The sequence below is a fragment of the Asterias amurensis genome, chromosome 15, assembly GCF_032118995.1.
Source record: "Asterias amurensis chromosome 15, ASM3211899v1".
NCBI classification, from domain to species: Eukaryota; Metazoa; Echinodermata; class Asteroidea; order Forcipulatida; family Asteriidae; genus Asterias; species Asterias amurensis.
In genome coordinates, this window is record NC_092662.1 from 878,838 (window position 1) to 900,051 (window position 21,214).

A 21,214-nucleotide genomic window follows, 5' to 3' on the forward strand; every position below is an offset into this window, starting at 1 on the left:
TATTAACTATTTTGACAAATGATTCCCTTTGGATAATTTTGTAACCTAAAGACAATTGAATTTAAGATTTGTGAGGTTGGTGTCCATTTGCGAATGCAGTTGGTAGCTGCTGTCATCTTGCTAAATTTGTATTGTGCATCAAACTTAGAAACCAATGACTAGTACTTATATAGTGCATTTTACAATAACCGTATCAACCGTTTTACATTTAAGTGCCATTTGAACAATTCTTTAATCTTTTTTCGCTCCCTATGAAGTGTACAGCCCGGGCTGCCTTGGCATTCCAAAGGCTTTTTCATACACAATAGCAACCCTCTACCCACGCGGGCACCAATTAATCCCCCTGGGTGAAGAGAAGCAATTAAAGTATCTTGCTCAAGGACACAAGTGTCAGTTAAGATCACAGTTTAGATCAATCTTAGCTCTTTTTGAAATACAACTCTGGAACTTCTCTTACCTGTAAGATCTCCATGCATGTCTCAATCTCTTCCTGACCAGTGAGGAACACAAGGACGTCTCCTTCTGGCTGAGAGACGTGGATCTGTAGAACTGAGATCACACAAGCATCCAAGTAGTCTGCCTCTGGTGCCTAGATGGTGCAACAAAAAAAGCATCATTAAACATCTCACTGTGAAAATCACTCAAATTTGAACAGGCCAGGATTTCACTTTTGAGAGGGCAAGGCCATTTTTATTCTGTAAAGGGCACTTCCATTATACTACTAATAATAATAATGTAGGTATTTATAGAGCGCCTTTAACACAGATCAAAGCACTGAACAATAAATAAAACAAGAACAGCAAGGAAAGAAAGATAAATTGGCAAATCTCATAGGGTTTGATGCAAAGGGCACTTCCATTTGGAAATCTTAAAGTTTTTAGAAAACCTTTGAAGGGGCATCAAGGCCACAGGCCTGATTTGACTACTTATCCTTGTTTGTCTTTTTAAAAATTTATTTGGCGTTTAAGTTATCACAAGCGTTCCTCCTGGTAGTTTGTTCCCACCATTTGTGGCACAGTCTGGGTTCTTTTATGTGCACTACCAATCCTTATACACAAGACCTAGGGTTTAATGTTCCATTCGAAGAACAAGGCAGTGATGGTCAGGAATTTTGCCTAAGGACACATTTATCACTCAAACTCGAACCCTCACTCTTGCTTATCAGAGACACCAGAGCTCGAGTCCCGTGATCTTAAATGTTCGGCCACAAGGCGCCACGATGATTACCTTGGTATAGAAGATATCTACTGGAAAACGACGCCCAGGGATACGGAATATAGGAGCGTCGTCGAAGAACTCGGCAAATTTGTCAGTGTCCAGAGTGGCGCTTGATATGAGCAACTTGAGATCCGGTCTGAAGCGTGAGATGTCCTTGACGAGACCAAAGAGGATGTCTGTGTGTAAGGTACGCTCGTGGGCTTCATCGATGATAATGACACTGTGGGGTCAAGGAGATAAGTGTTTAGAGGCTTATTGGCACGGGTTAAAAACAAGGACTGGCAAGAACAACTAGGACTGGCAAGGAGCTAGATTGAAGTGATTAGTTGCCCTGCTTTATCTTAGAGCAAGCCCTTGATGTAACTAGATTCTTTATGTGTATGGTGTTACCATATTACAACCAGGGAGCTATATGGCAATCTACTGCCAACATCTCAAACTGCAATGCAGAGACGCCTTCAGTTTGCTTGTCACTTTTTGCGTACACCTGATCAACCCATATTGCACCTGGCGGACATCCAAACTGCGGCAGAAGGAACCATCACTCGAGACACAAATCTCAACCCAAACGAGACTCAACAACCCATGAGACATAAAGCAACCTAGCACCGTTTCATCAAAGCTGCTTGTACTATTCCCTCCAAGGATGCTGATGATGATGTGTTACCACAAACCTGACTAGATTCTAATACATCTTACCTGTAGCCAGCCATGTCAGGTTCACCAAGAAACTCTCTAAGGAGCATTCCATCCGTCATGTACTTCAAGATGGTTCTATCCGATGTGCAGTCCTCAAATCGGATACTATAACCAACCTGAAACGGAACAAATTTCACCAAGTAATTTACTTGTTGTGGACACTATTGGTAATTACTCAGAATAAGTAGCTTTAAAAATGTCTTATTATTATTATTTTATTTTCTTACCTCATTTCCAAGCTTGAAACTCATCTCTTCAGCCACCCTAGCGGCCACGCTCATTGCGGCAACACGTCTTGGTTGGGTGCATCCAATCTTCTTTCCATCTTTAGTGTAGCCCTAAAATACAAGTGAAAAACAAAAAACCTTCATGATGTAAAAACAAGAAGAGCTTTATGGCATATGGCGTGTCCTGGTCAAGCGGTCAAGCACACCGGACTCAAGCTCTGGTGTTTCTAAGCACCGGAGTGCAAAAAACCAGGCATATTACTCGGGTGGGATTTGAACCCACGACCTACCGCTTCAAACAGGTACTGTGGTATCTGTGTTGTCTTCCCGGATCCAGTCTCCCCTTCAATGATTAATATCTGATGATCCTCGATGGCCTGAAGAAGATCCTCCCGAAATTTGAAGATGGGAAGAAGCTTGCGAGTTTCTGCGATACTCTGTTTCTTCCTCTGAGCGGCTGATAACTCACGCACCTCTGGTTCGGACTGGGACTGAAAATAAAAAAGCAAGTTTAGTGTTAACACTTTTTCTCTTTATGAAATTTCCCAGTGAGTTGACCAGTCGTTTCATCACCATTTTCATCATAGAGTGCCAACAAGTTCAAATGTAAGGGAGTAAATATTACAGGGGTGAGAGTCACCGCTGACAAAAAGGTCCGACACTCGGACCCAGACCTTAGGAGGTACATTGAAATGGATGGTAATAGCATTTTTGGTAACCCCTGGAGTTATAGATTCCCCTGGTGAAGAGGGGATACACTGCAGGTCCCGACACTTGTGAATGTGGAGAACGGCAGACCATGGATCATCTCCTACCAGCCCCCTACTTCCATCCCCAACTCCTACTGGAGCTGGCTAAGGCTACTGACACTACCCTTTAGTGTGCCAACAACTGGAGGAAAGGATTTGAGCAGCATGGACACAACAAGAAGACTTTCAATGTACTCACCCTATCACCAGTTCCAGGCATCTGCATTGCGCTGACAAATTCAATCTCTCCCAACTCATCCACAACTAAATCATATTGCTTGGCCTGCAAGGAAAGAAAAATCACAGCAATGTAAACATTCAGATATATATGCACAGTAGCGTAGAGTGGCTGAGGCTCCAGGCCCAATTTCACAATATTCTGCTTAGTAGAAATGAGCAGGATACCAGTCATAAATTGTACATGTGACAAGTTAGTCTGGCTGGTAACCTTATTCTGGTAAGCCAATGTTTGTTGCGCTTAGCTACTTTTTCTGCTTAAGCTGTATGTTACAGCCCAGGAGCGTCACTGGGTGACAGACATGTGCGCTATATAAGAAGCTACAATTTTTTTTAAATTAATTATGAAGTTGGGCCCAGCGCATACATGTAGACTCTCATGTTCCGATGGCCGAGTTGATGGAATCTGGGTTTAAGCATTGGTTGTTGCACTTGGGTCCTTGAGCATGCACTTAGCTATAAATGCGTAAGAGAGCTATAAAAGAGTAAGTGGGTCCCTGCAAGTGCAGAAATTGTTGGTATGAGTAACTAGCAATTTGTGTGGCCATTTGGCTGCCAGTGCTGCATACTCTGAAGGAGTTGAAGTGGTTTCAGGAATGCGTACGCTTAGAGCCCCAAAATACCATTGACTAAAGTTTTGATTACCTTGTGTTTCTGTTTGGCATCTTTAGCCCCAAACTTCAAGGATCCTAGTTTGACGTGTTCTTCCTCCCATCTCTGCTGCTCAGACCTCGGTGCCAACTCCATCTCATCAAAGAGTGGCTCCACATACTTGTCTGATGGTTTCTAACGCAAGAAGAAAAATAAAGTCATTTTCAAATAATTTTATAAAATGAAAGTTTGCCTCAAATAAAGCTAAAAGCTACTCTTGGCAAGGGGTTAACTAACCTCATCATCTTTAGGCATGAAGTAACGCCCACTTTTAGTAAGGGGCAACTAAGCCCAATTCTAGATACGCCCACTTTTAGAAAGAGGGTCAACTAACCTCATCATCTTTAGGCATGTAGTAACGACCTTCTTTCTGCTTGTCTCCAGCCTTCTTATGATCTTTGGCAAGCTTCAATACACGCTTCTTGTATTCTAACTCTTGCTTTTCCTTTTTGGTTAAGCTGCAGATGTAAAGCACACAAAAAAAGAAAACAAATCAAAGGTATTATACAGGATTGGTAGGGGTTAAAATCATCTCTGATAAGTTTTAGCCTAAAAGCTTACTGATTATGAATTCCTGTGATCTTTTTAAGTTGAGTAAGTTCAAGAAGTGGCAAATTCATATTTGCTGTACACTGTGGTCTGAACTCTGCACCGACAGACCTTTTATTTCTGGTTTCTTGATGTGACTAATAAGTTTAGTGATTAAGAACTCATGAAAGATCTGTATTATTAAAGAAGTCAGCTTCATTCTGGGATTAACTTCATGCTTGGTATGCAGTCTCCAAAATAACAGTTTAAAAAACATCCATGATTAGCTGGCGATTACTTACTCCGTTGACGAGAAAAGATATTCTTCATCAATTATATCTGCCTCAATCTCCTCCAGCTTGTCTTCCTCTCGCTTCTTGACGTATTTTCGTCTTGATTCTTTCCTCAGATCTGGAACCATCTTTCTCCGGTCCTGCTCGGCCATTTCAAGCCTCTTCTTTGCCTCCTCATAAGCCTGGGATGAAGAAATGTCAACAACACAAGATTTTTTATTTTGTTTTATTTTTTCTCCTGAAGACGAGCAGAATATACTGTTCGAAACATCAAGACCACACTGGCTCTTTTAAGAGCCAACACTCCCACAAAAAAAAGATTTACTGCAGTGAATGCAAGTGTGGCCTCAACCCTACTTGAGCTTGATGCAACTTTCTTATTGCATATTTTCTGTAAAAAAAAAAGTTTGTGTCCGCATTCCACAACCTTTGAACAGTTCTCTTTTCCCTTTCATCTTTGAGCAAGAGAGAGCACATTTGGTTTCTTAAGGTTTTTCTCTCAATGACCAAAACATACTCTGCCTTTAAGAACAAAAGCCCAATGGCCAGCCAGACCTGGATTCAAAACCAAACTTCTAAATGACAGAACTTCAGTAAACTAGTCTAGACGTCAATGACATGAAATTACTTTCAACTAGAAAGAAAAATAAAACATGCTTTTCAGTTCCTTGAAACACAAAAAAAAACCTGCTATAACATTTGCTGAATTTGATTTTTACTTTTACTACAAAAGGAGTAATCTAAAATAAATAAAACTTCAACCAATGTAGGAGAGCTAATACCTTTTTATTTCCTTTGTCCGTCACACTCTTGGTTTTTTCTTTGTCCTTGTTTCTAAGTCGTTCAGCGAAGGCATCCCTCTCCTCCAGATCCTGCAATCTCTTCTTCTCCTCTCGGTCCCATTCATCGGACTCAGAGTCCGAGTCCTCGTCTCGCTTGGCATTCTTGCTGGATCTGTTAGACGGAAAAATAATTTGAAATACATTGGTCATGTTCGGTAGTAATAACAATAATAACAACAACACACAATTTATTAGGCGCACAGTATCTGGAATAGAACCATTCAAAGGCGCCCCAGGTGCTAGCAAGCTGACAAATTGAACAGATGAGTCTTGAGGTTGCGTTTGAATGTTGACAGATCAGGAGTGTCCCTCAGCTTGATAGACCAATCAGTTTGATAGCCAAATCAGTTAAGCCCTACCCACCCAAGTAGTGTTTCTTAATAGTGCCTCCGCTCTGCATTGCACAACACCAGGCCTTGAAAGCATACAGGGCACCCACAGCCATGCCTAGGTGCCTGTGCTTTTGCTGGGGGACCTTTGCAAGGTTCCAATTCCAATTGCCCCATACCAGAGAAAAATTACTGTGCCCCTTCAAGAGCAAATTTCAAAGCCTTCGACATACAATGAGGAAAAAGGTGGCACATCAAAGACTGCAACTATGTATATCCTTCATGTGTGTACTGTGGTGATGCATTTGCCACACGATATCATATTGCAGGTTGGCACACTTAACCATTCAAAACCACAGTGGATGACTTTGAATGGTCAGATAGTGGAATGGTTGAATGTGTGTTCTGGAAAGCATAATTTTATTAAGCTTAGCTCCCTCCTGTGCTAAAAGGCAGTGGACACTATTGGTAATCAGTCAAAATAATTATTAGCATAAAACCTTACTTGGTAACGAGTCATGGGGAGCTGTTGATGGTATCAAACATTGTGAGAAACGGCTCCCTCTAAAGTAACGTAGTTTCAAGAAAGAAGTAATTTTCCACGAATGTGATTTCGAGACCTCAGATTTAGAATTTGAGGTCTCAAAATCAAGCATCTGAAAGCACACAACTTTGTGTGACAAGGGTGTTTTTTCCTTCAATATTATCTCGCAACTTCGATGACCAATTGAGCTCAAATTTTCACACGTTTGTTATTTTGTGCATATGTTGAGATACACCGAGTGAGAAGACTGGTCTTTGACAATTACCAATAGTGTCCAGTGTCTTTAACAGCTTTAGTCTTAGTTTCTCAATGAATAACAGCGTCTTACCTTTCAGGCTCAGGATCACTCTCGCTTTCACTGCTCTCCTCTTTCTTCTTCCTAAGATGTTTCCTCTTGTTTCCCTTCTCACGCTTGTCCCTTCTCTGTGAATCAGATTAATGAGATGAGAATTACAGAGAGGGTGATGTTATTATAAATATCAGTGAACACAAGAAACACTCCCAAGAGGGTCTGTAATAATACAAATATTACTAGTAGCTTCTTATATATCGCTCAATTCAGTCACACAGTGATGCTCATAGCGCTTGGTCCAGGGAGTTCTAATGCTTGTAAGAGTTGCCAAGTCTGGGAAAATGAGTGCACAACAAGCGGTTGTGTCATAATTAATCCAAGGCAGGTATTTGAAATACACTTAGCAAGTGTATAGACTGCAGACTTGCAATCACAAGGTTGTGGGTTCGAATCCCCACGCTAACCGCTGATTTTCACAATGACTAGAATAAATATTGTCATCTAGTTACTGAATCACAATTTCTTGATTTGTGCAATTCATAATCATAGCTGTTAAACCAATGTTAGTATGAGAGAGATTGGCTGTTGCCAGCTTGGTGTTTATATCCCTTTGTGGGAGTTTGCCGAGTTCCCTTGATGGGAAGATCATCTACCCAAACAAACTTATCCAACATCAAGTTTTAGCATCGGAATGTATTTCTACGACAGACATAGCTTTACTCGCTGAAAGGCGCACAGTACTCTGATGCACTAAGGACATTACTGAGCCATGTAAAAACCCCAGCTCATTTTCCAGTAGATAGTAATCTTAGTCCATGTGGTATATTTTGTAAAAAATTAAAACCCCAGGAGTGGTGAACTTCTCCCATATTTTCTCTGACACCCAATTTTGAACAAGATAAATTAATGGCGGGTAAAAAAAACTTTTTCCCGGACGGTACTTATCCGCTGGTTGTCCTAGACTCATTTTGACAAGGTCCCTAACAAGACTAAGTTTGACCTTGCCGCCACTCTTTCATACATTACCTTAATAGGAGATGTTGGAGTGACAGTAATATCCTGATCATCGTCAGATACCAGAGCATAACTCTGATTGTGTTTAGTAGTCGCTATGGCAGCCTGCTCTTTGGCTCTGTTCAACACCCTACTTGATGTCTTCCTCGGCAGCTGTTTATCAAGACAAACAAACAAAATAAAATAACATTATTAATAATACTCAGTTCTTATAATAGCACTTTATCAAACAAAATGGGTGTCTCAAAGCGCTCAGTATTTTATACCTCAGTGCATATCACCATTGTTGTTTTACTCGGCGACGAGGCAGACTACTTGTTTCAGGCATGATATTTTGGTCTTTGGAAAAAAGTAGGAATATTTTATCAAAACAAGTGCTGACCTACATGTACACAGACTGCAGGTTTTAATAGATATTTCAGGGTATTTAATCACAATTATTTTTTACTTTTCCCAAGGGCAAAACAAATCGGAAATTAGACTAAATATGAAAGAATATCGGGCATGTTGTATCTCAACTTTTTGTTTTTCAATGTTTTCAATTTCTATCCGTGCTAAAATACATTCTGAGCTTATTTTCCTTCCCACCATTGCCCGTGTTCAGCGCAATAAAGAACAACTGTTTAACTCATTTCCTAAGAACTACATGTATAACATTTTTATCACCTTCTCAAACAGCTCCTGAGCAAATGTTGTGATGGATTTATTGACATCGATCGTTCCTGTGTCTTTAATCCTCCGGATGAAGTCCCCTCCACTGCTTGCCTTTCCAGCAAGTCCGATGAGGTAATCAGCTATGTAGTGATCACTGATGCCTAGGATGTCATGAAGGCTGTCTCGGACCCAGAGGTTAACTTCCTTACTGGCCATGATGATGGAAAGTCGTCAGAATCAGAGAGTGATACTGTAAGGACCACAACATTAAGAAAAGTTTACTACTTAATAAAAAAAATAATAACTACTTCTTATTAAGTTAAAGATCTTTACATAAAATAAGTTGTAAGGAATTTAACAGCATTAGATGGCTTGTCTTGTAAATGTAAGTATCCGCCAATAATGTTTAGCTTTCTAAATTTAGCCACAAATTTATCTTTTTTTGAGAAATGTATATGTTGGGCGCGATCGGTCAATCTGTGCCATCAACTGATCGGGATGCGCTATCGACCGCTGTGCTGCGCTATTGAAAGATCTATTGGTCGCGCAGCAATCAGTCAATTGTTCAACAATCGGTCAATCGCGCAACAATCGGTCGATCACGCAACATTTGGAACAGAACATTCGGTCCATCGCGCAAAACCATTCCTGCACAATCGGTTGAACGCACGAAAACATTCCTGCACGATCGGTCAATCGCGCAAACCCATTCCTGCACAATCGGTTGATCGCGCAAACCCATTCCTGCACGATTGGTCGCTCGCACAAAACTTTTCCTGCACGATATCGGTAGATCTAGTTTAACTTTAATTTAAATTAAATAATTAAAAACAATGAAGTTTTTAAGAATCTTTCTTCCCCCCCCCCACCAACCAAACAAAAATCAATACAGAAACTTTCAAAAAAAGACAAACAAAACAAAAGGCAAAAGGGAAACTTTCAATTTCATTTTCATTAATTAATTTCAAATTTGGGGATTCCACGAACCACGCAGTACAAATTTAATAATCAGATAATAGGACCCCCTAACCCGAATTAAACAATCCAGCAGTGCCAGTAGTCATTTCTCAATTTACAAATAATTCAAACCTTTTCATTACGCTCCTACGTTGAAAGTACGTGTTCTCAAATGTGTGATTTGCTTTGGCAATCAAATCTCAAGTTTCATGGGCGCCGCCATCTTTGGTCGAATGAAAAAAGATCCAAAATGGACACGAGGTTGAAGTAGTCATGGGAAACTAATGGCGCTGGTTATCGTATGCATTATGACTGCGTATACACTTGCAGTCTACCAGTCAATTTACCAGGGGTCAGTGTCGCTGTGCTGTACCCGCGCTCTTTCCACCGTCATCCTTACATTGAGTTCACTTGTCTTGGGCTAGAGGTTGACATTGGCGCATTTTGGACTTGATTTTGTTTATTTTGTTGGTGTGATAAACCACTGATTTACTGCGATGTCGCAGCAAGGAGCAGCTTTACAGTCGTATAATAATGAACTTGTAAAATGTAAGTTTACTTGATAACCGGACATTTCAACGTTAGTTCGATGATATTTCTTCTACATACCCGCTACAAAAAATGTGTTTGTGTGCGCTTTTCTACGTGCACTATGTCATAATGTGCATTGGCAGTAGTGTGGGCGGAGTAGGGGGGGGGGGGGGCTAGTATGGATTTGTTCTGGAATTGAACAGATTATTTGGGAGATTTTAGGGATAACATTCATATATAGCGCCATTTATCCTATCTTTAACAATTATAAAAGAGCGCGTGCATAGTAAACAATACAACACGTAAACCTTGTTACCTGGACCTTAATTTAAACAGGTATTGAGGAGCTTTGCACGAAGCGAGACGGTCTTCACAAACTCATCATTACTGAGGAGGATGAGAAGCAGAAGATACAGAGCGATATCCGCATCCTGACCGAGAAACTCACTAAGGTCAACGAGAGTCTGGCTAAGAAGATAGCTACTCGAAATGAGTATGATAAGACGATAGCGGAGACAGAAGCAGCCTATATGAAGGTTTGTAATAATAATATTAATCTGTGGGTTGAACTAAGACAAATTGACTAGAGCGAGTTTTGAACCTATTTTGTTAAAAACATCTTTTTTGAAACAAGATGTTGAGACATTGTTAGGGCAGGGCAAGTTTTCCCTTGGAAGCGTTGCCCTTATCAGGGAAAAACATTGAGGCAATGGCCGCCATTGCCCAAGAGAAGTAGTAGTGGGGCTTTATGTGAAATCAAAACCAGCGACATTGTTGGTTACACTTTAAAAGAAACCAAACTATGCGTGTTTGCCAAAAGGCTTACAGTCACTCTTGTTAAGGGCTACAAGAAGAAAACATCTAAGATGAAAAGATCTTGGGAGAGCTGAAGGTAGGAATTGATGTTCCTCCTCAAACAGTCTAGATTGATGAAAAGATGCAGTAAAGCTGTTGAAATGGCTTTTATTTTTATTTTTACCTAATCTCAGTATAGCGAAAGTGTATGAGTTAGAAGAACCAGAATGCCTGGTTTCACGCTTAAACATCTCGAAAGGAGGGACCAGGTCGGACGCCGGACACACTGGTGGCACATTTACCATGAAAGTATCTGTAGAGAAGATAGAGGCTTGCAGACATTGAAGTTTCGAGAGCTGCAACCAAAGTTTTTTCTATTGACTATGTGACCTCTGACGTCACTCGAAAACCATAACATGATTCGTGCGCATATCTATGATCAAAACCTTTGTGTTTGGGCAGCCAGCTAGCAAGTGTATGCAATCTTACCATGACTACGCGTCTTTTTGCCCGGCGAAACATGACATATACAGTGTTTTGTCAATAGAGGGCAGTTTGAACACAAACATAGGTCACATCGTCTATAGAATTACACAATATTTTTTGGATGTAGCACCAATGTCTTTGCTGATATCTAGTGTTTTTCCTCTCCACAGATCATAGAGAGCTCGCATTCATTACTCAACGTTCTACAAAGGGAAGCTTCTGTTCTCAAAGACAAAGGTGTGCCTGGTTTCGCAAACAACGCATCAGCATCATAGCATTCGGTCAGTGGCAGAGTTTAGGGGGACAATGAGGGCAGTGTTTAGTTGTTTCGAAGAGATTCCAAAGATTTCCTCCTCTGCAGTATAATAGACCTTATGCGCATGGCGTAATTTCAGTAGGGCGCCCTCACCCAGAGGTACAAAAGGAGATTGTTAATTGTCCAATCTTGTGTGCCGCGCGAACAAATCTGTGTGTTTCGATTGTTTCGTCACCGTTTTACCTCTAAGAGTGCGGCTTGATGATGTCAATGCATAAGGTCTATTCCGGCTTAGCCACTGATTATAAAATTATGTAACGATAAAGTGCCTTTGTTTTTGGCAGTTATGTATTTAAGTTTGTCATGAAGGGACAACAGTTTTGTAGTACTATGTACAAAAAATACTGTATAGATGTCTGTAACAATACTCTGTTTATAAATTAACCCTCCTACTCTTGGTACTATTTTCCGATTCCAGAATTTGGCTGACCATTTTACACCCTTCCTCTGCACAGGTCTAATTTTATATAGCTGTTTAGCAGTAAATATTGCTTAGAAAAAAGAAAAAAACAAATGAGTAAGGCGCCAGACGTTCATGTAACAATGTGAGCTTCATGAGATGTCAAACCACAGTAGATGATATTAAATGGTCAAAACAGTAGGAGGGTTAACCATGTACTGTCTAAATGCATTAACCACATCATATCGCTGGCTGGCACAGTTTATCTATCCTTCTAAACCGCAGTGGTTTACATTGAAGGCTCAGAAGTACCCAACAAAACAATTGCATACAAACCAGTTATGTACCAAAGAGGGAATAGCCCCCTCTGTTGGTGAGATGCATCACAGCCTACAAATAGATCACATCCGTTTTGGTTCTTTGTTAGTACAATGCTATTGTTAGATTATTGTTTTCGTACCCAAAGACCATTCTCAAAATACTGCCTATGGATATGAAACCATTCACATGCGTTATTTCCTCAATTCTCGATGCTTCTGTTGGTTACATGATGGGCAGTATACATGAAAACACCAATAGAAGGAAGAGGAACAAATATTTTTCTCTCACTACTGAATGACAATTTCAAAATACTCCGAAAGAAACCCCAGGGGAAACCACCCAGGTTTTTTTTTTTAACCTGCTACCTAGAAAATGAAATGTCGATATATAGGCTGATGAGTTGTGATACCGCAAACCAAATATATATTATTGTCATTACCTTAGACCCATGTCTACCATACAAAGCTAACCATAAACAAGCCATTGAATCAATAGAGAGTTTTGATTCATTATATCTGTTCACGCCGGCTTTAATTGAGTTACAGACCTACGTAGATTGTAAGCTCTGTGGTCGTTACATCAATGAGTTTCCGGTTTTGATATGTAAACATTGTCAACCCAGTACAACGGTCATATTTATAGACCAGCCTTCATCAATCATAACACGTATTTAATTGAAGACGAGTCAATAGAAAAGAAGGGGGGTGGTTGTTGACATCAGCTCATCGGTGTGGCTTCCGTCAATTAAAAACCTCCGCAAATCTATGCATAACACCATTTCAAATCAATAAATTTTCTATAAATGACTTTCAGTGTGGGGTGTGCTACCGATGTACGTACGTCATATCGGTCTGTGATGACGTTTGACGTCGCTGGGAAAGGGGTTTCATTCCGAGAAGTGGATTGTCACTTGACATAGGGAGGAGGCGGGACGTCCTGTTATGTAAGACTGTTTTGTTTCCCCCATGAAGGATTTATTATTATTGTTTATTTTGGGAATGAAACCAAGGATGCTTCTTAAGTGGACTTAATTACTGTAGCTAGCCTGAGAGAGATTGTAAACAAGGGTGCTTGTATGGAAACTAGAAACAGAAGATAAGAAAGTGTTTTGGGATAGGCCTTAGATTTGATGAGTTGGTCTTTGAAAAGCGTATGAAGCTGTTTGTGATGAAATGGCATGCATATGGTTAGATAGATAATTTAAAAGTGGAATATAATGATCTACTCTAGTATCGCTCGAAATTGCACCGGTTTCGTTTTAAATCGCGTACAAACACAGTCAGCCATTTTTGACTCCACAAAATGGCCGACTTTGGCTCTTTACGACGTAAAAGGAAAACCGTGCAATTTCAAGGCATGTTTGTGTGGATCATTATATTCTACTTTTAAATAATCTATCTAACCATATGCATTTCATAACAAACGGCTTCAAATGCTTTACAAAGACCAACTCGACCGATCCAAGGCAAGGCAAGATCCATGGCAAGACAACGTGTTCCTTTAATCTTCCTCCATGCTTTAATGTCCCATCTGAAGGACAAAGCAAGTACATATGGTAAAGTATCTTGTTCAAGGATACAAGTGTCATGCCCGGGATTCAAACCCACCTTCTGCTGATCAGAAACACCACCTGAGCTAAAGTTTGGTGCTCTTCTAACAAATTAAACAAAATTCTGGTCTAGTCAACATTTGAGCTACCGGCCCATTAGATTTGTGGATATTCCCCCTCAAATTCAAGCCCAGAATGTTTTAGGACAAGCATACTTAAGGAATGAATTCAGGCCCAGTGACCAGGGGTAATAAGGTTGGAAGCGCTTTGAGACGCCCCCCTGGGTCTGAAAAGGGCTATCATAAAAACTGGTTATTACTATTATTAGTGAGCGTGTTATTTACTTGCAGTTTTTGTTCATCAAAATGTTTCCTCTGTGACAATTGGGAAAAGTCACACATACACGCCATTTAAAAAAAGAGGGTTTTGATATTTGTTTGTTTATTTTATCAGCAATTTGGATCTGTTTCCCTCTCTGAAATCAATACTTTGTCTGTACAAGGCAAAATAGTGAAATACCAAGGAGGGGGCAGGAAATTAGGTCATTTGGATTCAAAATCCAGTTGAGGAATTGATGAGAAAGCTTAATGTCAAAACACTTGATATGTTATATACATGTAGACAGGTCCAATTTCATAGAGCTGCTTTTAAGCACAACAGTAGCTAAGCAAAACATAAGTATGCTTACCAGAATAAGTTTACCAGCCAAAATACCATGTCACATACTTCATATTTGACTGGTATACATGTATTGCTAAATGTTTTAAGCACAAAGTTGCTTAGCACAATTATCTGCTTTACAGCAGCTATATGAAACTGGGCTAGGTCTGTTTAATAAAAGTTAAACAAAATAGATTGTAAATATATAAGGAAAAGTGAATTATTATTTGAACTTTTTGTAAATAAAAGGAGAGAGAAGAATTTTGATGATTCTTTTTTGTTTTTGGTTTGTGTGATGGATCTTAGGCAATAGCTGGACATGTAAACATTATCTGGAAAAGAACATTTATAAATTTTAAATAGTTTTATTTTTTAAAGAAAAAGGTATTAAAATTGGCTTTTGCTCCCTAATGATAAAGTGTATGTGAGGTGTTGCAACGCCCCTAAACGGTCAGCTAATTATAAACCAATTAGTGGGTAACTAATGGGACCCAAATAATTCTAGACAATAGTCACTTAGATGGTTCCACTTCAAGCATTGGAATAAAGCTAACGACTTTCCTGCCATTAAGGGTTAATTAAACACCCTTGAGTGATTTCCTTTATCACTCTAACAGAAGTCCAACACTGGTACCTGACCCGGATGGCAATTTTGTTTTCTGTACATCAAAATTGCCACAATCATAGTGCTTCTCAATGAGGATTTTTTTCTTCCTAAATCGGTTCAAAAAAAGGGAATCCTTTAAAAAGAAATCTGGATTTTTTTTGTGTGTGTGGATGGCAGTTCTATAATTGTATAAGTTCCACACACACATAATACTGTTGTTATTGGACTTTGGTATACGTTCTATTGGTTGTGAACAACTGGGTTCCCCAAATCGCCAAGGAACAAGGGCACGGCCTGTGTTCTTTTGTTAAGAAAACTTCGTGTAGCGATTAGATAAAGTACAAGCCCACACATTTTCACGTCAGAACAACATCAAACCTGTAAGAAAATGCTTGATGTTAAAACCGGTTGGAATGTTAGGCTAGAATTTTAACTTTGGTTACATTATTGAGGGAAGGGGGGGGGGGGGGGGGGGGAGAAAGTAAGTGGAACTTTTGAAGCCAGAACCTGTAGGGGGTTAATAGACAATACCTATTTTCAACATAATCGAACAATCACTTGTAATGTCAATAAACAACTGTTCAGATCCAAGTGGTCACACGAGCGGTTTGAGCAACAAGCTTCTGTGAAAAAGAAAGAAAAAATTGCGTTTCTTATCATTTCTTACTAAAACGATTTCATCCCGAACAATCGTGTTTTTTCTCCAAACCTTAAATAAATAAACAAGTTTGAGCTGTAGCTACACTCGGGCCACATGTTTGATGATAAAAAAAGCAAAACCGAAAAACATTCCTAAAAAACATAAATTCTTTACATATTTAGCGTACAATTTAAGATTCTCACCTGAATAAATAAACAGGTTTCAAACTCAAGTACACCCACGAACTATGCCCTTCATACAAGGATACAAAAAAACAGGGTTATTACAGTGCAGTTTTTAGGTACGTCTATTCACTCTCTTTTTTTGGTCACAACAATATGTTTTATGTGTGGCTAAATGTCACAGGTAATTTTCTTTTCAGCGAGTGATCGATTTTCTTCCGATTAGTTTGCTTTGAAGAGCTGGTGTGAATGGGTGGGAACAAAGCGGTACATTCCTACCACCATCGAGCCTTTATCGTGGTGGACGAATTCAACTGATTAATCTCAAATTAGAGCAATAACTGTCACTTTTAGACTGCTTGTGGTTACAGGAACTCTTAGTATAAATTGAGTGAACTTTAATTCAGTGTTAATTGTGGATTTCTTGTGGGTTTTTCCATTTAGTTTTCGCCAGACGCAACAAGGTTATCTTATAAAGAAACCGCAATATTTCATATTTGTTTTGTGTCTACTAATATTTTCCGGAGACGAATAAATTGTACACAATGTCTTTGAGTTTATAAAAGCATTGAGGTTTCTAAAACTATTTATTTGTGATTGTGTATTTTGTATGGTAGTTGCTTTCCAATGAGGTTGCCACCGGCAATCTATTTAGGAATTCCATTGGTGAACTTTTAAAATATGCGAAGCTATTCTCTTTTAATAACGCATAGGAAGTCTCACCTGTCGTTCTGTAAAAGAATAAACTTTACTATCTGAAGTGGCTAAACATTATACACGAATCAGAGGGCAGCATTTGTGTTTCTGGAAGACATCATTATATTTTATTGCATTAAATGTTGCGTCAGTGCGACCGTCTAGCCCTGCTTTGAGGGGCTAGCATCGTGGTTTGTGGGACTAGCTTATCCCTGGTTTGTGGGGCTAACTACGCCCTGGTTTGTTGGCCTGGCCGTCAGTTGCAAAGAAGAAGTCTCGCGCAGACCAGCCGTCTCGCATGTCCAAAAGGCTAACTTCAACCTAATCTATTCCAGAAGGCTTACTACATTTTCATCTGTGACTCAGCGCCTTAGAGCAAACTTTATATTTTGGCGCTCTATAAATGACTTTTGATTATTTGAATGATCTAACTGTACACAGCCTACTACCGAAGCCTATATACAGGAGCTATGATTTCGAAAACGTAAATATTTGAGCCACATCCCTTGAGTGAGCTCAGCACCTAAATTTGACAATATTATGCATACAAATATCCGGGAAGGTGCAAGGGGAAGGGGGGGGGGGGGGGCTATATTTTCTCAATCTGTGAAGCAGGTGACGTTTTTAAGCAGGGGTACATTTCCTTTAATACGCCTACGTAAACCATAAACCTACGTAACTGAAACGAACACACATTAATCATTCCATCAACCACTTACTCTTAATGAGTGTCCTTTGATTAAGTCATTGTGCAAATTGGAAGACATTTTAACATCCTTGACGTCTACATCCGCTAGGACTACTTCTGATGTACTTAATCAACGCCCACGTGTGCTCCAACATCCTTGTAAATTTTATGGTTTGTTTTGGATTGCTCATCACATAACAAAATATGTTTTTGTCAATTCAAATCAATTCAATAAACATTTATTTCATGGTGGGAATTATTTTGTTGGAGAGTTGTTCAGTTTTGTGACTGCATCATCTCCATCAGGATACAGAGTGAGTAAGTTTGTTACGTGACAAAGGTAAATCCTGGTTTTGAATGAAAGTGGAGGAAATGAAGGGAAAGTGTTAGCCTGTGGTGGCATTCCGATCGCAGTGACAGTGGTAACCAGCGGAGGGGATTCCCCCAAATGAGATAATGCACATGAATGGTTCGATATCAAAGTCTCTAAGTTTACTGTGTAGTTCCCAAGTCTGTAAAGTGTTGATTAAAAAACTACCCCATAAAAACCCATTGCTTTTCAGCTATTGTTTCTTGTCACGATTTCAAAGGTGAACAAATCAACCCATGGTTTTGTCCAAATGTTTATTATCGAGATTATGAACCGGGAAATACACACTTTTGTTGACAAGGGCGGGTCAGGAGTTAGGTTTGAATGGAAGAAAAACAGCTCAACGATCTAAAAGGGGAAATTTATAATGATGTCATTTTCAGGGCAAATTCTGCCATGAGTTTCACCTTCCCAGCGATAAATAAGTTAAACCAAATAAGTCAATTCAAGTTTGATATAATTTCTATCAAAAGTTGAAGTTATTATTTTGGTTCAATGTCACGATAAACCTTTGGTAATTAACTACAAAAAAAATAATTGCAATAAAAACTTGGGGAAAATTACGGAAGTGTGAACAATTGAGGGGGGAGTGGACAGCAGGCTGGGCAGCATTCCGATGCGTCTTCTGCTAATCCACGTTTGAAAGTAAGTCAAGAATGAAATTGAATTACTTCAAAATGTCAACATTTAAAACATCTATATAGGAATAAAGAAAACACAGGAATGCTTTTCTTAACACTGTAATAGTTTGCGGCCGATATATATAGGTCCTGGCGCCCCTTTATAGTACCAGCCCTTATATTATATTATTGCTCGACATTCTACGATTGTATTAAGTAGGTGGTGGTAACAATAACCAACCAATTGTAACCACTAGACAGCACCATTGTAAAGTCTGGTTTGCTTAAAATTCTATTCAGCCTCTTTGATCTTTTAGTAAAAATTCATAACCACAAAAATGTTAACCGGCAAACATGTAGAGACTAGTTCAAATATAGACCTTGTACTTTTTGTGGTATAAATTCCACATAGCTTTTTATGTTGAGGGTACTTCACCAGCGATGAGATTTGATAGTTGGACAAATTGCTTGGAGTGGCTTGGAGGCCTGTCCAGAGCCACCTCGGCAACAGTCCGAACTAGAGCGTAGCTGTTTTGTTAATAACATTTTCAAAATCAAGTAAATTTTAAATTAATTTTGTATTCCAAGCAGTTTTTACCCATCTAGGCTATTTTAAAGTTTTATTTTATACCAAGTTCAGTTAGCAATTTATGACTTACAACCGAAATCGCTGTTACAAACTGCTTACCAACCAAAAGGACATAGTATAAGTAGAACAAAATAGTCAATGACCAGACGTTTCGACCCCAGCAGAGTCTATCTCATCAAAGGACAGACACCAGGTTAATAGAATGTTCATCACTATCAGTTTGGACTGGGTTCATCTTGGACACGATAGAGACTTATTTCTACATTTCTTTTGGTGACTGCTTCGCACATACCTTTCATAAGAAAAACTTGTGTGTTTAGAAGTCTTGAAATAAGCAAAAGATCTTTGAGAAACCACATTCCTGAATTTAAAAGACACTCCAAGGTCAAATTAAGATTTACTTATTTTCCATATGAAAATATGAACAAGTTGCAAATCTCCGAATAACTTTAAATTGACAGGTGTGAAATGTATTTTATTTTATACACCTTCACAGTAAAATGTCAAACATGACGTCATTGGTAACACAACAATGGTTCTCAAAATCTATACATAGGAGTTTGCGCGTCAGTTAAAAGGTCAAACTCAACCCGTTTTCAACATTAGGCCTAAAATATCAAAATTTAGGAAACAACTTAAAAAATCTGTACAAAAACGTCCATAAATAAGAACTTTTACGGTTTGGATGGTTTTCTTAGGTAACAAAGTTTAAGTGGACACAGTGCATGATATTTTATACGTTTTAAACGTATAATGAGAATTGTATTTTGTCCACTCACAAGGAATCTTTCTTTTGGAAATTTAGTGAATCACAAAACTTAATACGACCTGGAGTCTCACTTTAAGTTGTAAAAAAAAAAAAAAGGGTTCAATTTCTGTTTCTTTGTAAAAAGAGGATGTACGCCCACGCGACGTGGTTTATAAAAAAATAACCTTTAAACGGGTTAGGCAGTTATGTTTTCACCAATGCTTAGCAAAGATTTGTATCTATTCAGGCAAAGGGTTAAGTAGTAATTGCCTTTCGATGTAAAAACAATACCGCCCTCTTATGTCCAGATTTACTGGCCATAAAACAGCACTTGAAACAAATGCACCAAAAATGTTGGAAACTAACCATACTTTAGTATGGTGTTATCACTGATTCCTTAATTTCCTTGTCTGTACAAGATAAATACTTTTTAGAAAAAGTCCGAGTGATATGGGCTAAAAGTCTGTTAAAATTGGTGATAAATCATTAAATCAAATGTTCCGGGAAAAACAACGAAACGAACCCAGGTTAACTGCTAAAGGTATTTATGGTATTTATGTTAGAAATCAAAATGGATCGCCGGCCGGAAATCAATTTAACTTTTACTTTGTTACGGTGTCCGAACAATGTTTGAGAATATTTCACAAGGGACCTTGGACACTACAAAACATCATTGTCCTTTCACACAGGTGGTGCATTTGGTAAAATTTCGCAACTGTGCTGAAATATTAAGCAAGGGTCACCCTCGTTGTCGTGTGAAAAGGGCTTGACGTGCGAAAAAACATTCGTATGCAATTCGACCAAACTTCTATCGCTGAGACGAATCATGTTTATAGGCAGTGTAAAATTAATTGGGTAATAATTGTCAAAGACCAATATTCTCACTTGGCGATACCTTGCATCAATTAGCAAACCTGTAAAAGTTGAAGGCTCAACTGGTTATCGAAGTTGCAGGAAAATATACTTGATACCTTTTGCACAGAATATTGTGCGCTTTCAGATGCCCGAGAGAGAAAGGGCTGCCGTCATGATGAAGCATTTCTCATATTCAAATTTGAGACCGAAACATTTTATCCTTTTCTAAATAAACGATACTTTAAAGGGGATATTCTTTAAAGGCAGTGGACACTATTGGTAATTACTCAAAATATTGATCATCATAAAACCTTTCTTGACAACGAGTAATGGGGAGAGATGGATGGTATAAAACGTTGTGAGAAACAGCTCCCTCTGAAGTGACGTAGTTTTCGAGAAAGAAGTAATTTTCCACGAATTTGATTTCGAGACCTCAAGTTTAGAATTTGAGGTCTCGAAATCAAGCATCTAAAAGCACACAACTTCGTGTGACATAGGTGTTTTTTTCTTTCATAGTTCTCTCGCGACTCCGACGACCAATCGAGCTCAAATTTTCACAGGTTTGTTATATGTTATGCATATGTTGATATACACCAAGTGGGAAGACTGGTCTTTGACAATTACCAATAGTGTCCACTGTCTTTAACGATGTTTTATATTAAAATATCAACAGCTCTCCAGTGCTCTTTACCAAGTAAGTTTTTATGGTACTTGATTTGTGAAGTAACTATACAAAAGTACACCCTGCCTTCGACCGAATTGGATTTGGGGTTCCAAAATGAGCATGGCAGTGTTTAAACACCCATTATGTTCAAAATGACACACACTTCTGGCCAATTGTCAATCATAGATTGTGTTTATCAATTTTATGATTGACTCTGTCAATGTTGTTGTCGAGTATACTCACAACAACTATGGTATAACAAC

General features: G+C 39.0%; 2 protein-coding genes across 4 annotated transcripts in view; one reads left to right on the plus strand and one right to left on the minus strand.

The window, feature by feature from the left end:
- The window catches only part of LOC139948057 (pre-mRNA-splicing factor ATP-dependent RNA helicase DHX16-like), a 90,577-nt gene that overhangs the window by 5,258 nt on the left and 64,105 nt on the right, over positions 1-21,214 (minus strand). The window contains exons 1-14 of one of the 2 annotated variants that reach the window (XM_071946062.1): positions 9,367-9,468; positions 8,290-8,527; positions 7,636-7,776; positions 6,646-6,740; positions 5,385-5,556; positions 4,612-4,784; positions 4,116-4,239; positions 3,776-3,916; positions 3,093-3,176; positions 2,435-2,635; positions 2,145-2,255; positions 1,918-2,033; positions 1,228-1,438; positions 458-589 (exon numbers count right to left, since the gene is read on the minus strand). In XM_071946062.1, coding sequence (XP_071802163.1) covers positions 458-589; positions 1,228-1,438; positions 1,918-2,033; positions 2,145-2,255; positions 2,435-2,635; positions 3,093-3,176; positions 3,776-3,916; positions 4,116-4,239; positions 4,612-4,784; positions 5,385-5,556; positions 6,646-6,740; positions 7,636-7,776; positions 8,290-8,493 — 1,905 coding nt within the window. In that variant the 5' untranslated portion in view covers positions 8,494-8,527; positions 9,367-9,468. Of the gene's footprint in view, positions 1-457; positions 590-1,227; positions 1,439-1,917; positions 2,034-2,144; positions 2,256-2,434; positions 2,636-3,092; positions 3,177-3,775; positions 3,917-4,115; positions 4,240-4,611; positions 4,785-5,384; positions 5,557-6,645; positions 6,741-7,635; positions 7,777-8,289; positions 8,528-9,366; positions 9,469-21,214 lie in introns of those variants that run through there. The other variant, XM_071946063.1, reaches the window with a different exon arrangement.
- On the plus strand, positions 9,657-14,562 carry LOC139948294 (microtubule nucleation factor SSNA1-like). Of its 2 annotated transcripts, XM_071946405.1 has the most exons (4): positions 9,657-9,783; positions 10,102-10,301; positions 11,217-11,283; positions 12,897-14,562. In XM_071946405.1, the coding sequence occupies exons 1-4, from the start codon at positions 9,732-9,734 to the stop codon at positions 12,938-12,940; spliced, it is 363 nt and encodes a 120-aa protein (XP_071802506.1). In that variant the 5' UTR covers positions 9,657-9,731; the 3' UTR covers positions 12,941-14,562. The 2 variants fall into 2 exon arrangements, with proteins under 2 accessions (XP_071802506.1, XP_071802507.1); XM_071946406.1 differs by having other exon boundaries at positions 11,217-14,562.